The 16,978-nt window shown below is 42.9% G+C and overlaps 1 protein-coding gene across 1 annotated transcript in view; it reads right to left on the bottom strand.

Moving 5' to 3' along the window:
• Positions 1–16,759, bottom strand: part of LOC149467156 (F-actin-capping protein subunit alpha-2) — a 49,472-nt gene extending 32,713 nt beyond the window's left edge. Inside the window, exon 1 of the mRNA XM_089672086.1 lies at positions 16,625–16,759. Coding sequence (XP_089528212.1) covers positions 16,625–16,663 — 39 coding nt within the window. The 5' untranslated portion in view covers positions 16,664–16,759. The remainder of the gene's footprint in view (positions 1–16,624) is intronic.
• Positions 16,760–16,978: the final 219 nt, after the last annotated feature.

Raw genomic sequence — 16,978 nt, 5'->3', positions numbered from 1 at the left:
AATACGGCGCTGCATTACTTTAGCTGGCAATTACACGGTCATGCAACGCTGTACATAAATGAAATTTATGTCCTTTTTTTCCCCCACAAATGTAGTTTTCTCTTGGTTGTATTTGATCACCTGTGGTTTTTTTTTTTTGTTTGAGCTATAAACAAAAAAAACAGAGAAGACCAACAATCAACAATTTTGAAAAAAAAAAAAAAGGAAAACTTATATATACCGTATTTTCCGGCGTTTAAGGTGACTGGGTGTATAAGAGGACCCCCTAATTTTCCAGGTAAAACAGGTTTTGGGCTATACCCGTCGTATAAGACTACCCCTCTTCCAAGGCAACACCATTTAACCCCTAGCCTACAGGGCACTTATACCCACTTTCCCCCAGGCCAATTTTCAGCTTTCAGCACTGTCACACTTTGAATGACAATTGCGCGGTCATGCAACACTGTACCCATATGAAATAGGTGGCACTGATGGGCATTGACAGGCATCACTGATGGGCACTGAAAGGCAGCACTGATACATGGCACTAATAGGTGGCACTGAAAGGCAGCTCAGATGGGCACTGATATGTGGCACTGATGGACACTGACAGCTGGCACTGCTGGGGCTACACTGATGATCAGTGTACATGTCCTCTCCGCGGAAAGCAGATTACTGGCTCTCCTCTACTCTCCTCTGTCAGCATGACAGCTCGAGAGGAGAGAAATGCTGATAACCGGAATTTCCCTGTTTACATGTGATCAGCTGTGATTGGACACAGCTGATCACATGATCGAGCCGACATCTCCAGCTCTTTCCGTGATCCGCTGTGTCCGAGGGACACAGCGCATCGCCGCGCATGCGGAGAATGGGAGGACGTCATATGACCCAATCACAGCAAGTGATGTATTCTATAAATGAATACAGAGCCTGCTCGGATTGGCTGCGTCAGAGAGGCGGGCTGATGAGGTCACAACTTCAGCCAATCCGAGCAGGCTCTGTATTCATTAATAGAATACATCGCTTGCCGTGATTGGCTCAGCGCGGTACACTGTATGTAGCTGAAGCTACCGTACAGTATGAAACGCACATCCAGCAGTTCTATACCCGGTGTATAAGACGACCCCCAATTGTTGCGGTATGTTTTTAAGTAAAAAAAGTCGTCTTATACGCCGGAAAATACAACACACACACACACACAATCCAATTTATTCATAAATGTAGGCCAAAATGTATTCTGCTACATGTCTTTGCTAAAGAAGAAAAATCCATGTAAATTAATTGGTTTATGTGAATGTTATAGCATCTACAAATGGCAGTATAAATACTGTAATTTTTATTCTTTTTTATACTACTAATGGCAGTGATCAGCGACTTATAGCGGGATTGCAGCGGGCATTCTGGACACTGGGTGGGAACTAAGCAAAAAAAAAAAAAAGTTTTCTTTGTTTCGATTATAAAATTTTGCAAACAGGTAATTTTTCTCCCTCACGGATGTAAGTTGATGAGGCTGCACGGATAGGCAGCACTGATAAGGTGGCACGGATAAGCAGCACTGATAAGGTGGCACGGATATACGATTGGCACCGATGGGCAGCACTGACGGGTGGCATTACTAGGCTTAGGTGGGTGGCACTGCTGGGCTCTGATCATCAGTGCCCTGATAATCTGTGCCAATCCGTCCTCTGACAATTGCATGAGGAAAGTGCAGCCGACAACCGGCAACTGAATTTACCGGTGATCTGCTGTGTCATTGGACACAGCTGATCACGTGGTAAAAGGCTGCTGTGATTGGCCTTTTACCACATCATATGATCAGCTGTGTCCGCAGAACACAGCAATCACGGAGATCGCCAGGTGAGCGCCCCCGGGTGCACGTGGTATGGCACTTTCTGGGAGGACGTCATATGAAGCCCTCCCAGAACTGGACAACTGCGCTGTAGCTGTCATTTGGCAATAGCACGGTTTGCAAGTGATTAAATGTAAGGAATCCAACTCATTCTTGCTGGTAGTTAGAATCTTTAATATTTGCAAACCAAATGAAGGTTTCCTTTTAAGAATAATAAGCTGTCAGGTTATTAAAACAGTGATATTAGAAACAATTTTAGGATACTAGTTTAATCACACATAGCTGGAGAACTACTCAGATTCTTTTATTTTTTGTTTTTTCTCATGGTTACTGTGAAATTGTGTGAATCAATGCAATGCATGTTATCTCAGCTTGCAGAGCTTGGATTCACTGAATGCGGTTACAAAAAATGTAAATATTGCAGAATATATAGCCTCATGCTACATAACTAAACTCCATTTCATGCTGAATAAAGTCAATTATTAATTTATCCTTAATAGAAAAAAAAAACCAAAAAAAACAAAAAAAAAAAAAAAACTATCTTTACATAGATTTTTACTCCAAAAGAATTTTATTAAAAACAAATTTGCTAAAAAAAAAAAAAAGAAAAAAAAAAAAAAAAATCAATTTAAATAAAAACAGATTTTTAAAAAAAAAATCATCGATTTTTATCCACCCTGGTGCTTCCACTATCCTGGCATTTCAGGGCCAACATAAGAAGCTTATGCCAGACATCACCCACTTTTCTAACCATTTGAAGACCAAGCCTTTTTTGCCACTTTTTGTTTACTTGGGAAAAAAAAAAACTTTTTTTTGCTAGAAAATTACTTTACATTATATATTTTTAAAAATCAGAGGCCATAAAAACTTTCAAACACCCACGGTTTTAATTTCTATGTCACACAGTATTTGGGCAGCGATTTTTCAAATGCAATTTTTTTTTGGAAAAAAATACACTTTTTAGAATTTTAATGCCCAAAAAACACAACATATTGCCCAATTGTTTGATAAAATATAAGATATATTACACCGAATAAATGGATACCCCACATGACCCATTTTAAAATTGTGCCCGCCCGTGCAACAGTGACGAATCACGTAATTTGTAATATCCATAGGTGACGCTTTAAAAGCCTTTACAGGTCACCACTTTAGATTTACACAGAAGGTCTAGTGCTAGAATTACTGACGTTTGCGGTGATACCTCACATGCATGGTGCAGTCTGTTTACATATCGGCATGAGTCCACTGCTTGTGTTTGCCTTTGTGTTTGAGCATGGGGTTGAATTTTTTTTTTTTTTTAATTATTACATTTATTTTTACACTTTACCTTTCATTTTTTTTTTGATCACTTATATTGTTATCACATGGAATGTAAATATCCCCTGTGATAACAATAGGCAGTGACAGGTATTCTTTTCTGAGACATCTGGGGTCTATTAGACGCTAGATCTCTCCTCTGCCCTTAAAGCATCTGATCACACCAAGATCGGTGTGATGAGGTGCTTTCCCAATTTAAAAATGTTCATATCTGGCGAAACTGAAATAATGAAATGCTTGTTGCTTCCGGTTTCTTAGAACATAGAGAATACTGGAGCCATTCTGGTCTCTGATCAACTCTATGGTCAGCCGGTGGAAACACCAGCTGCATTCTCGGGTTTCCCAATGGGACGGGAGAGCCTGAGAAAGCTGAGGAAGGAAGGGGGGTTGGGAGCGTCCTGTCCCGCTGCTTGTAAAAGCGATCCAGCGGTTAATTACCTGCTAGGATTGCTTTTATATGAAAGCCATCTGCCAGCTGAAAAAAACGATACAAGGAAGATGATGCCTGTAGCTGCAGGCATCATCCTGGTTTAATCACTCAAAGTCCAGCGACATAGCATTACGTTGCTTGTCCTTGTTGGGCATATATGTCACAACAGAGAACATGGACATAAGATGAATTGAGTCTGTGGACCAAAGTGACCGCAATTCATTCTTTTTTTGTTCAGGCTTAGGTCCAAAAAAGTTTTAAATTCGGAAACCATGATAGGTTTCCATGCGAATTGTCTGGCAAGAGCTGAATTTGGATAGACAGCAATGTATTGTTTGTATAAATTGGTTTGGCCCATAATCAATTGATACAAATCTCCTGTGAAAAACAGCTAGTGCTGGCAGCGAACGGGGCTGATCATGCTAACACTGCGTTTTTGAGGACACTATACTAAGGGGGGTACTAGTATAGTTATGTTCTTGATCAATATATTGATCCGTACTAGTAATGGGGGGTGATCAGCGAGCTATTGCGTGAGCGCGATAGTGTGCAGGCGATCTAACACTAGCTGACCCTGACGCTGTCTGATGTGGCTAGTAGCATTAAGCCAGTGATCAGTGAAAAGTCCTATATACTGACACTAATATTGGTGCTGGGTGATGGGGTGATTAAAGGGTTAATAGGGGCGATCGAAGTGTTAATCTAACATGCGTGTATAAAATGTAGTGGTGTTCTTTCTTTGCTCCTTGGCCCAACGTGGGGAAGCAGGAAAAGCACGCATGTACACTCATAGCTGGAAATAGCGACATAAGGGTACATCGCTTTGCCCAGAGCCGCCGCTTACCCGCACATTGCAGGCGGTCAGCAAGGGGGGGGGGGGGGGGTTAGTGATCTTTTTTTTTTCCTTTTTACACTTCACTTTGCAGGAGCAATAAAAATGATTGCTTCTGCAATACTTGCTTTGAACTGTCATGAATGGGTTAAGTTCATGACAGGTCATAATACTAGTGATCTATTAGCTACAGCTAATCACATGGTACAGTGTGCTGTGATTGGCTCATGTACCATGTAAGAGCTGTGAGTTAATCACAGCTCACTAGGCAGGGAACTTTGGCTAGACTTACACCGTAAAGAAGAAGGGCTAAAGTCTCTTTTCTAGTTTGAAATAGAGTGGGAAATTAGATCTTGTGTTGGGTTTTTACTGCTATCCAGAGCCTATTCAGTACAACCCGCCACACCCAACAGGGGGTTTTAACCACTTTACACCCACCCTATAGAAGTTTTGCTGCTACAGGGCAGCTCTCCTGTGCAAACTCACTTGTATATATACGTGATTTTGCATATCCACCTCACGGGGGTATGCACCGCCAGCAGATTGCTTCTGCCGTGAACTGTCACAGCAGAAGCGAATCTGGGAGTCCTGACAAACAGATGTTTGCCGCACCCACAGATTGTCGGGCAGTGAGGAAGAACAGAGCTGTACCTATTTACATAGGCACAGCTCTGTTTTGACAGGAGGGGTGATCGATCGTGTGTCCCTGCAGAGCTGGGAACAGGATCCATCACTTCCTCTTGTACCAACGCCATCAAGTGTACACCAAGCACATAGCTAAGCCACACTTAACCCTTTCATCACCCTAGATGTTAACCCCTTACCAACCAGTGTCATTAGTACAGTAATCAGAGTATATTTTTAGCACTGATCACTGTATTGGTATCACTGGTTCCCAGAAAGTGTCAGTTAGTGTTAAAATGTCTACCCACTATTAAGTCGCTGATCGCCAGCATTACTCGTATTTAAAAAAATTCTAGTATATGTCCCATAGTTTTAGACTCTACAACTTTTGCTCAAACTAATTCATACACGCTTATTGGGGGTTTTTCAAAATGGTCAGTCTTTTCTTGTTTATAACTACGAAAAGAAAGCTCTATTTGTGGGAAAAAAACAAACAAAACAAAACAAAAAAAACCACACACTTCATTTGGGTACAGCATTGCATGACCGAGCAATTGTCAGTTAAAGCAACACAGAGCTGTATTGCAAAAATGGCCTGGTAAGGAAAGGAGTAAATCTTCCAGAGGGAAAGTGGTTTAAGTGCTATTAAAGCTTCAACATTTTTTTTTTGTTAATTAAAATAACAAACAGGTTATACTTGCCTGCTCTGTGCAATGGTACTGAGTAGAGCAGCCCCTATCATCTTCTCGGGTTCCCCACCAGTGCTCCTGCTCTTCAGCGAGTGCCCAGCATAGAAAGCAACTTTCTATGGTGCACTAGTGCAAGCTCAATATTGAGCCTCCCTGTCTGCATCTATTGACACAGACATGGCAGCTCAGCCCTGCCCACTACTCCCATCACAAACTTTGATTGACAGCAGCAGGAGCCAATGGCTGCTGCTGCTATCAATCTACCCAATGAGAAGGGAGAATGCATTAAGGTAAAAGATCATCAGCCTTTATAACCACTTTAAAGCGATTCCAAAGGTTAATTTTTTTTTTTTTTTTTTATAAATAACAAACCTGTTATACTTGCATACTGTGTGCAATGGCTTTGCACAGAGAAGCCTGGATTCATTCTATAGATGATGCTCTGATGTCACAATGAAAGGCTGTCCATACAATTGGATGGTACAATATCATTTTGATCTATGATCAACTATGAAATATGAGCTCCTGCCCAATTTGATACCAAGTGAGTATCTTGTCCTCATGTTACATTTTTTTTGTGGGGCAAGCTTGAATTCCCTTTTAACCACCTCAAGTCCAAAAAATTTCACCCCAAGCCAATTTTCAGCCCTTTTAAAAATGATCAGTACTGATGTACAGATGGCTAAAAGGCATAATGAGTCTTTTGAAAATTACATTTTTTTTCCACAAGTTTTTGGAAAATCTAGGAAACAAAATGAATTAACCACTTAAGGACCGCCTGCCATGTGCTGCAGACGGACAGCAGCTACAGGTAGTACGTGTGGCTGTACTAACAGTACACAGCGGTAATTGGGACCCGGTGGTCATATGATCAAAATGTTAGCAAAGCTGATATGAATCAATCTGATTCATAACAGCTTTGCTTCCCTGCCTAGTGAGCTGTGATTAGCTCACAGCTCTTAAATGGTACATGGGCCAATCACAGCACACTGTACCATGTGAATAGCTGTAGCTAATAACAGATCACTAGTATTATGAACTGTCATGAACTTAACCCATTCATGTCAGTTCAAAGCAAGCATTATATCGCAGGAGCAATAATTTTTATTGCTCCTGCAAAGTGAAAAAAAAAAAAAAAAAAAAGAAGGAAGATCACCCCCCCAGAGTAGTACAATGCTACTATGGTGAGTGACATGGAACTACTCTGATGAAAGTATTTAACCAATTCAATACCGAGCATTTTACCCCCTTCCTGCCCAGGCCATTTTTCAGCGCTCTCACACTCTGAATGACAATTGCGCGGCCATACAACATTGTACCCAAACCAAAAATTTTATCATTTTCTTCACACAACTAGAGCTTTCTTTTGGTGGTATTTAATCACCGCTGGGGTTTTTATTTTTTGCCAAACAAAAAAAGACCGAAAATTTTGAAAAAAAAAACCACGTTTTTCTTTGTTTCCATTATAAAAGTTTTCAAATAAATAATTATTCTTCATAAATTTAGGCCAAGATGTATTCTGCTACATGTCTTTGGTGAAAATAACCCAAATTAGGATGTATTTTTTAGTTCGTAGGAAAGTTATAGAGTTCACAAACTATGGTATATATCTGAATATTGATCAATCCTGAAGTAGACAGCCAATCTAATTTCTTGAGGTCCAAAAATGTCAGAATAGTACAGATATCCCCCAAATGACCCCTTTTTGCAAAGTAGACAGTCCTACGTACTTCATAAGAGGCATAAGAGGCATGGTGAGTTTTTTGAAGTTGTATTTTTTTTGTCATAATTTTTTGGAAAATGAAAAAATAAAAAAAATGATTTTCACTATTTTTGTTTACATACTGTCACCAGTGCAGTACAGCGTCATCATATAACTGGCATGGCGGTGATCAGGGACACTGACTGGCGACAGTGTGAAAAAAAAAAATATATATATATTTTTATTTAAAATTTTTTATTACATTTTCCTTTTTTTTTTTTTAAGATTTTTTTTCATATTTCACTATGTCCAAAGTAGTACAATGTTACCATAGTAACATTGTACTACTTTGGGGAAGTGATCAGTATTTTTTTTTTTTTGTACACAATTTGCTTATAGCAAAGAATTACTTTGCTATAAGCAAGCATTTACCTGAATGACCGATTCATTCTGGTTTTTTTTTTTGTGTGTTTAGCTGTGATTTGGCCACAGCTAATCACGACATGTGCATGTGATTAGCTGTGACCATTCAGAGCTAGACACTAGTATACAATGGATGGCATGAATGAAGCCATCCATTGTATACAACTGTCATGTGACCTGCTGTGATTGGTCACAGCAGGTCACATGGTACCGGCAACGGGGCTGATAGTCAGATGCGCCATCGGCCGTGTACGAAGTACATGGCCGGTGATAGATTGCGCCGCTGCGTGGCTCTGCAAGTGCGCGAACTGCGCATGTGCGGGAGTACGCCATATGGCGGCTTCCCAGAAAGCTAGTGCATTTTTCCGGACACCATACGGCTATTGGCTGGGTGTCAAATGGTTAAAAGAAAAAATATTTAATCAAAAATTAATATTGAAGGGGTTTTTAACTACTTGCTGACCGCCTGCAATGTGCGGGTAAGCGGTGGCACTGGGCAAAGCGATGTACCCTTATGTCGTTATTTCCGAATATGAGTGTACATGCGTGCTTTTCCTGCTGCCCCCTCCCCCCCCACGTTGGGCCAGGGAGCGAAGAAAGAACACCACTACATTTTATACATGCATGTTAGATTAACACTTCAATCACCCCTAGTAACCCTTTAATCACCCAGCCAGTGCCATTATTAGTGTCAGTATATAGGATTTTTCACTGATCAGTGGCTTACTACTACTAGCCACATCAGACAGCGTCAGGGTCAGTTAGTGCCCCTCCCAGTCAAGGTCAGCTAGTGTTAGATCACCTGCACACTATTGCACTCATGCAATAGCTCGCTGATCACCCCCCATTACTAGTACGGATCAATATATTGATCAAGAACATAACTATACTAGTACCCCCCTTAGTATAGTGTCCCCAAAAACGCAGTGTTAGCATGATCAGCCCCGTTCACTGCCAGCACTAGCTGTTTTTCACAGAAGATTTGTATCAATTGATTATGGGCCAAACCAAGTTATACAAACAACACATTGCTGCCTACCCAAATTCAGCTCTTGCCAGACAATTCGCATGGAAACCTATCATGGTTTCCGAATTTAAAACTTTTTTGGACCTAAGCCTGAACAAAAAAAGAATGAATTGCGGTCACTTTGGTCCACAGACTCAATTCATCTTATGTCCATGTTCTCTGCTGTGACATATATGCCCAACAAGGACAAGCAACGTACTGCTATGTCGCTGGACTTTGAGTGATTAAACCAGGATGATGCCTGCAGCTACAGGCGTATCGTTTTTTTCAGCTGGCAGATGGCTTTCATGCAAAAGCAATCCTAGCAGGTAATTAACCGCTGGATCGCTTTTACAAGCAGCGGGACGGGACGCCCCCCCTTCCTTCCTCAGCTTTTTCAGGCTCTCCCATCCCATTGGGAAACCCGAGAATGCAGCCGGTGTTTCCGCCAGCTGACCATAGAACTGATCGGAGACCAGAATGGTTCCAATATTCTCTATGGTTTAAGAAACCGGAAGCAACGAGAATTTCATTATTTCAGTTTCGCCAGATATGAACATTTTTAAATTGGGAAAGCACCTCATCACACCGATCTTGGTGTGATCAGATGCTTTAAGGGCAAAAAGGAGAGACCTAAGCAGGCCATAGATGGGTCGAAAATCGGCCAATTTTCGGATCGTTAGTGGGTGAATTGGTCGGCCATTTTTTGTGATTTTGACACATTTTTTTTAATCGGTCATGTTGGAAAAAAAAAAACGGCCGATCTTGTCCATCGTCCGATTTTCACTGCAATGATGGGCAAATCGGCCGATCTTTTTACTGATTAAAAAAAAAAGTGCATGAGCCGTGACCTGCAAGAAAAGAAGATGATGAAGACAAAGAAAAAGAACATCTGTATCTATTTGTATCCATTTCGGATACAGATGTTTCTATTTAGATACAAATAGATACAATGTTGCAACCACAATAATTTTAAATGTCAAATATAATAGCGGAGTCCCTGCAGAGAGCTCCGCTATTATATTTGACATTTAAAAGTATAGCGGTTGCAACATTGTATCTATTTGTATCCGAATAGAAACATCTGTATCCGAAATGGATACAGATACAACGTTGCAACTTTGCTATACTTTTAAATGTCAAATATAATAGCGGAGCTCTCTGCAGGGACACCGCAATCATATTTGCCGGCCGTAGACAAGACAAAAATCAGCCGATTTTTTTTTAACAATGGTGGTAACGTTTTGTTTTTAAAAAACGGCTGGTTTTCTCCCCGTCTATGGCCTGCCCTAGAGTTTAACAGGTACTCTTTTCTGAGAAATCTGAGGTCTGTCACTGCCTATTGTTATCACAGGGGATTTACATCCCCTGTGATAATAGGTGATATAAAAAAAAAAAAAAAAAAAAAAAGCTTGCATGCAAAGTCAAACGCAATAGCCAGTCTCGTGTCAGTATGTAAACAGAGATTGCGCCATGCATGTGAGGTATCACCGCAAATGTCAGGGCAGTAATCCTAGCACTAGACCTCTTGTGTAAATCTAAAGTGGTAACCTGTAAAGGCTTTTAAAGTGTTTCCTGTTACAAAATTTACATAGTTTGTTTCCTTTGCACCAGCCAGCACCATTTTAAAGCATGTCATGTTTGGTATCTATTTACTCAGCATAGCATCATCTTTTGTTTTATTAAACAATTGGGCAACATATTGTGTTTTTGTGCATTAAAATTAAAAAAAGTGCATCTTTTGCAAAACATTTGCTTTTGAAAAATCACTGCGTAAATACTGTGACATAACAAAATGTCAGCACTCACTGTTTTATTCTCTAGGGCCCTTGTGTTAATAAAAAAAAAATTGTTTGGGGGTTCAAGGTAATTTTCTAGCAAAAAAAAAACAAAAAAACAAAAACAAAAAAAAACACAAAACTTCTCACGTAAACAAAAAGTGTCAGAAAAGCCTTGGTCTTCCAGTGGTTAGAAGAGTGGGTGATGTGTGGCATAAGCTTCTACTGTTGACCCTGAAATTCCAGGATAGGAAAAGCACCCCCTAAATGACTCCTTTTTGGAAAGTAGACAGGGTATGGTGAGTATTTTGCAGATCTCATTTATTGCCACAAGTTCTTGGAAAATGAACAAAGAAGAAAAATGTTTTATTTCAAACACCGTGACAAACATGATATCTCCAAAATACTCATCAAGCCTCTTATCAAATTCCTTGCGGTGTCTACTTTCCAAAAATGATCGGGGGGGGGGGGGGGGGGGGGGGGGGGGAGGGGGGGAAGAGAGTGTCTATGGGAATGTTTGACTATTCTTCCAGAAGTGCATTTGTGAAGTCAGGCACACTGATGTCGGACGAGAAGGCCTGGCTTGCATTCTCTGCTCCAATTCATCCCAAAGGTGTTCTACTGGTTGAAGTCAGGTCAGTCAAGTTCCTCCACCCCGAACTTGCTCATCCATGTCTGCATGGACCTTGCTTTGTGCACTGGTGTGCAGGCTGTCCACATGGTTTAGGAGTGCGTCTATAGGAATGTTTGACCACTCTTCCAAGACCACATTTGTGAGGTCAGGCACGGATGTCAGACGAGAAGCCCTGGCTCCAATTCATGCCAAAAGTGTTCTATTGGGAGGTCAGGCCAGTCAGGTTCCTCCACCCCAAACTCGCTCATCCATGTCTTTATGGACCTTGCTTTGTGCATTGGTGCACAGTCATGTTGTAACAGGAAAGGGCCAACCCCAAACTGTTCTTGCAAAGTTGGGAGCATAAAATTGTCCAAAAATATCTTGGTATGCTGACGCCTTAAGAGTTCTCTTCACTGGAACTAAGGTGCCAAACCCAACCTTCGAAAAAAAAAAAAACCCACACCATAACCCCCCCTCCACCAAACTTTGCACTTGGCACAATGTAGTCAGGCAAGTACTGTTCTCCTGGCAACTGCTGAACCCAAACATGTCCATCATATTGCCAGAAAAGCGCGATTTATCACTCCAGAGAACAAGTCTCCACTGCTCTCTACGCACTGTTATTGTGCTAATCTGAAGGCCACACGATGTTTGGAGGTCTTTAGCTAACAACTCTGCAGACAGTTGGCAACTTTTGCGTAATGTGCGCTTCAGCATGCGCTGACCCCGCTCTATCATTTTACATGGCCTAGCACTTCGTGCCTGAGTTGCTGCTGTTCCCAGTTGCCTCCACTTTGGTATAATACCACCAACACTTGACTGTAGAATATTTAGTAGCAAGGAAATTTCATGGACGGTACCTATCACGGTACCACGCATGAATTGCTTGAGCTCCTGAGAGCGTGATTGGAACACCTGAATCCAATGATTTGGAGGGGAGTCGCAATACTTTTGGCAATATACAGGTAAAACTCAAAAAAATTACAATATCGTGCAAAAATTCATTTATTTCAGTAATGCAACTTAAGGTGAAACTAATATATGACATAGACCCATTACATGCAAAGCAAGATAGTTCAAGCCATGATTTGTCATAATTGTCATGATTATGGCTTACAGCTCATGAAAACCCCAAATCCACAATCTCAGAAAACTAGAATATTGTGAAAAGGTGCAATATTCTAGCCTCAAAGTGTCCCACTCTAATCAGCTAATTAAACCATAACACCTGCAAAGGGTTCCTGAGCCTTTAAATGGTTTCTCAGTCTGGTTCAGTAGGAATCACAATCATGGGAAAGACTGCTGACCTGCCAGTTGTGCAGAAAACCATCATTGACATCCTCCATAAGGAGGGAAAGCCTCAAAAAGGTAATTGCAAAAGAAGTTGGATGTTCCCAAAGTGCTGTATCAAAGCACATTAATAGAAAGTTATGTGGAAGGGAAAAGTGTGGAAGAAAAAGGTGCACAAGCAGCAGGGATGACCGCAGCCTGGAGAGGATTGTCAGGAAAAGGCCATTCAAAAGTGTTGGGGACTTTCACAAGGAGTGGACTGAGGCTGGAGTCAGTGCATCAAGAGCCACCACACACAGACGGATCCTGGACATGGGCTTCAAATGGCGATTCCTCTTGTCAAGCCGCTCCTGAACAACAAACAATGTCAGAAGTGTCTTACCTGGGCTAAAAAAAAAAAAACAGACCTGGTCTGTTGCTCAGTGGTCCAAAGTCCTCTTTTCTGATGAGAGCAACTTTTGCATCTCATTTGGAAACCAAGGACCCAGAGTATGGAGGAAGAATGGAGAGGCACACACTGCAAGATGCTTGAAGTCCAGTGTGACGTTTCCACAGTCTGTGTTGATTTGGGGAGCCATGTCATCTGCTGGTGTTGGTCCACTATGCTTCATTAAGTCCAGGGTCAACGCAGCTGTCTACCAGGAGATTTTGGAGCACTTCATGCTTCCTTCCGCAGACAAGCTTTATGGGGATGCGGACTTCATTTTCCAGCAGGATTTGGCACCTGCCCACACTGCCAAAAGCACCAAAACCTGGTTCAATGACCGTGGGATTACTGTGCTTGATTGGCCAGCAAACTCGCCTGACCTGAACCCCATAGAGAATCTATGGGGCATTGACAAGAGAATGATGAGAGACGCGAGACCGAACAATGCAGAAGAGCTGAAGGCCGCTATTGAAGCATCCTGGTCTTCCATAACACCTTAGCAGTGCCACAGGCTGATAGCTTCCATGTAACGCTTCATTGAGGCAGTAATTGCTGCAAAAGGGGCCCAAAACAAAGTACTGAGTACATATGCATGCTTATACTTTTCAGAGGTCCAATATTGTTCTATGTACAATCCTTGTTTTATTGATTGCTTGTAATATTCTAATTTTCTGAGATTGTGGATTTGGGGTTTTCATGAGCTGTAAGCCATAATCATCACAATTATGACAAATCATGGCTTGAACTATCTTGCTTTGCATGTAATGAGTCTCTCTCATATCTTAGTTTCACCTTTTAAGTTGCATTACTGAAACAAATTAACTTTTGCACGATATTCAAATTTTTCGAGTTTCACCGTTTTCTGGAGCCATTTGGGGTGTGTGGAAAATTCCTGTTGCTTGGCTGGGAGGGGGCGAAATTTAGAGGCTCTTCCAGGGGAAGAACTGCACTAACAACATTCATTTTTTCACCCATTCATATAGAATGAATACACAATCACCTTTATTGCATGAATCGCTATGAGAGTTCTAAATACACCCTGCAGTGTAGATCAAGAAGTAAAGGGAATGCTCCCAGAGAGGAACACAGGCAATATACACTGCTCAAAAAAATTAAAGGAACACTTTGAAAACACATCAGATCTCAATGGGGAAAAATACCATGCTGGATATCTATATTTATATGGACTGGGCAATATGTTAGGAATGTAAGAATGCCCCATTGTTTGATGGAAATGAAAAATTATCAACCTACAGAGGACTGAATTCAAAGACACCCCGAAAATCAAAGTGAAAAAATGATGCAGCAGGGTAGTCCATTTTACTGAAATTTCATTGCAGCAATTCAAAATGGTACTTAGTAGTTTGTATGGCCCCCACGTGCTTGTATGCATGCCTGACAACATCAGGGCATGCTCCTAATGAGACGACAGATGGTCTCCTGGGGTATTTCCTCACAGATCTGGACCAGGGCATTACTGAGCTCCTGGACAGACTGAGGTAAAACCTGGTAAAGTTGGATGGACCGAAACATGATATCCCAGAGGTGTTCTATTGGATTTAGGTCAGGCAAGCATGGGGGCCATTCAATGGTATCAATTCCGTCTTCCTCCAGTAACTGCCTGCATACTCTCTCCACATGCGGCCGGGCATTGTCATGCACCAGGAGGGACCCAGGAGCCACTTCACCAGCGTAGGGTGTGACAATGGGTCCAAGGATTTCATCCCGATACCTAATGGCAGTCAGGGTGCCATTGTCTAGCCTGTAGAGGTATGTGCGTCCCTCCATGGATATGCCTCCCCAGACCATCACTAACCCACCACCAAAACAGTCATGCTGGATGTTACAGGCAGCATAATGTTCTCCAAGGCTTCTACAGACCCATTCACGCCTGTCACATGTGCTCAGGATGAATTTGCTCTCATCTGTGAAAAGCACAGGTCGCAAGTGGCGGACCTGCCAATTCTGGTGTTCAAAGGCAAATGCCAATCGAGTTCTATGGTGCCGGGCAGTGAGCACAGGACCCACTAGAGGACGTCAGGCCCTCACGAAGTCTGTTTCTGATTGTTTGGTCAGAGACATGCACACTAGTGGCCTGCTGGAGGTCATTTTGTAGGGCTCTGGCAGTGCTCATCCTCCTTGCACAAAGGAGCAGATGATATTGGTCCTGCTGATGGTTTAATGACATCTACGGCCCTGTCCAGCTCTCCTAGAGTAACGGCCTGTCTCCTGGAATCTCCTCCATGCCCTTGAGACTGTGCTGGGAGACACAGCAAACCCATATTAATGTACCATCCTGAAGGAGTTGGACTACCTATGCATCCTCTGTAGGGTCCAGGTATCGCCTCAAGCTACCAGAAGTGACACTGACCCTAGCCAAATGCAAAACTAGTGAAACACAGTTAGAAAAGATGAGTAGGGAAAAAAAAGTCAGTGGCCTCCACCTGTAAAACCATTCCTGTTTTGCCCATCTAGTGCACCCATTTGTAAATTCATTAACGCCAAAGCAGATGAAACTTATTAGCAACCGCCTCTACTACTAAACCTCCCTGGCGGTCCGATTATGTCAATATTTTTGAATGTCAAAGAAATACATTGTTTTGCATGGAAATTTGTTGTTTTATATAGCGTCGGTGCAGAGCCGTGTGTGGATCGTTGGCGCAGAGCTCTGGGCTGTGATCATACACAGCCGATCAGCAGGTCTGAGCCCTGAATCATCGGCTGGGACATGTTGACAGGCTCCCACTGTGTACAATCATAGAGGAAGTAGGCAGGCGGGGCGAACATGCTCAAACCTGGAAACATGCAGCAATGTATCAGTACGTTGCTTTGCCTGCACAGACCCGCCTGTCTGCAGTACATAGTTGGTGGGCAGTCTGGAAGTGGTTATTGAAGTTTCAACAACTCCCTTTCTATGCAAAACAGAATTCTACCTTAAATTAAAACTAAACCTTTTTTCTTTAAGTTCTAGACAGAGTGGCAATGGAGTAGAACCCCCATCATGTTTTTATTGCTGCCTGTGCCCCTTTTAAGGAGATTCACCTGCTCTATTGGGCCTGTTTATCATTATCATCAAGAGTGAAAGTAAATCCCAAATGCTGGGTGGTCACCAGAACAGGAAGAGAAGGAAAAGGTCTGGTGACACCTCACTTTGGAGGGATTTCCTCTCACTTCCTGTTCTGTCTATGGTGTGGGGATTATAGTAATAGAAAGGCTGAAGGAAGTGACACAAAACACACAAGATGGGGAAGTTCCCACTCAGTAATACCCAGACATCTCACAGGCCCATCAGACAGACTCATGAGAGGTGGGGCGGGTGGTGCAGGGTGTCCAGAGACAGGGATGGGGGGGGGGGGAAGAGATGTCCTGCCACTGACAGCCAGCCACAGTCTGATCCGGACAGGTCTCCGCCCTTCTGCCTCCTATTTTCGGCTGAGGCCGTACAAGGAGCGGACCGGCTGGGAGGAAGAAGAGGCGGAAGTCAGCCAACCCCACCCTGAGCGGAGCCCACTCACCTGAGACACCTCAGCCGGGCCCCGCCAGGTCCCCTCCCCCTCACATCCCGGGACCCCCTACACAGGACCCCCCGCACCCCTCCGTCTACAAGGACCGGAGCCCAGAAGGCCGCTCATCCCTCACACACATCACAAGGCACCGACCTTCTCCTCATCAGACAGCTGCTCCTCCACATCCGCCATCTTCTTCACCCCCTTTTCCTGACTGAGTGCGCGCGACCCCTGTGGGCGGACACTGACGTTCCATTCACGGCCCGCCTCCAGGAGAAGAGGGGGCGGGGGCGCGCCCGGGCTAGTGTGACGAGAGCCCGCTGTGCTGTGACAGGCGGGAGGGGAGGACGGGATTTGTATAGTTTGGTGTGTCCCAGAACCTCACCGCCCACACCGGGGATACCACACGAGTTCAGTTTTTGGATTTTCTGTTTCTCCTATAGATGGAGGGAGGATATTGTAGTTGATAATTATACAGGAGAAGTGTTTATGTCTTTCTGTCACCTG

This window comes from Staurois parvus, unplaced genomic scaffold, assembly GCF_062004578.1.
Source record: "Staurois parvus isolate SC_StPar_1 unplaced genomic scaffold, SC_StPar_1.0 ptg000120l, whole genome shotgun sequence".
Classification (NCBI taxonomy): Eukaryota; Metazoa; Chordata; class Amphibia; order Anura; family Ranidae; genus Staurois; species Staurois parvus.
This window is presented reverse-complemented; position numbering and strand designations above follow the sequence as displayed.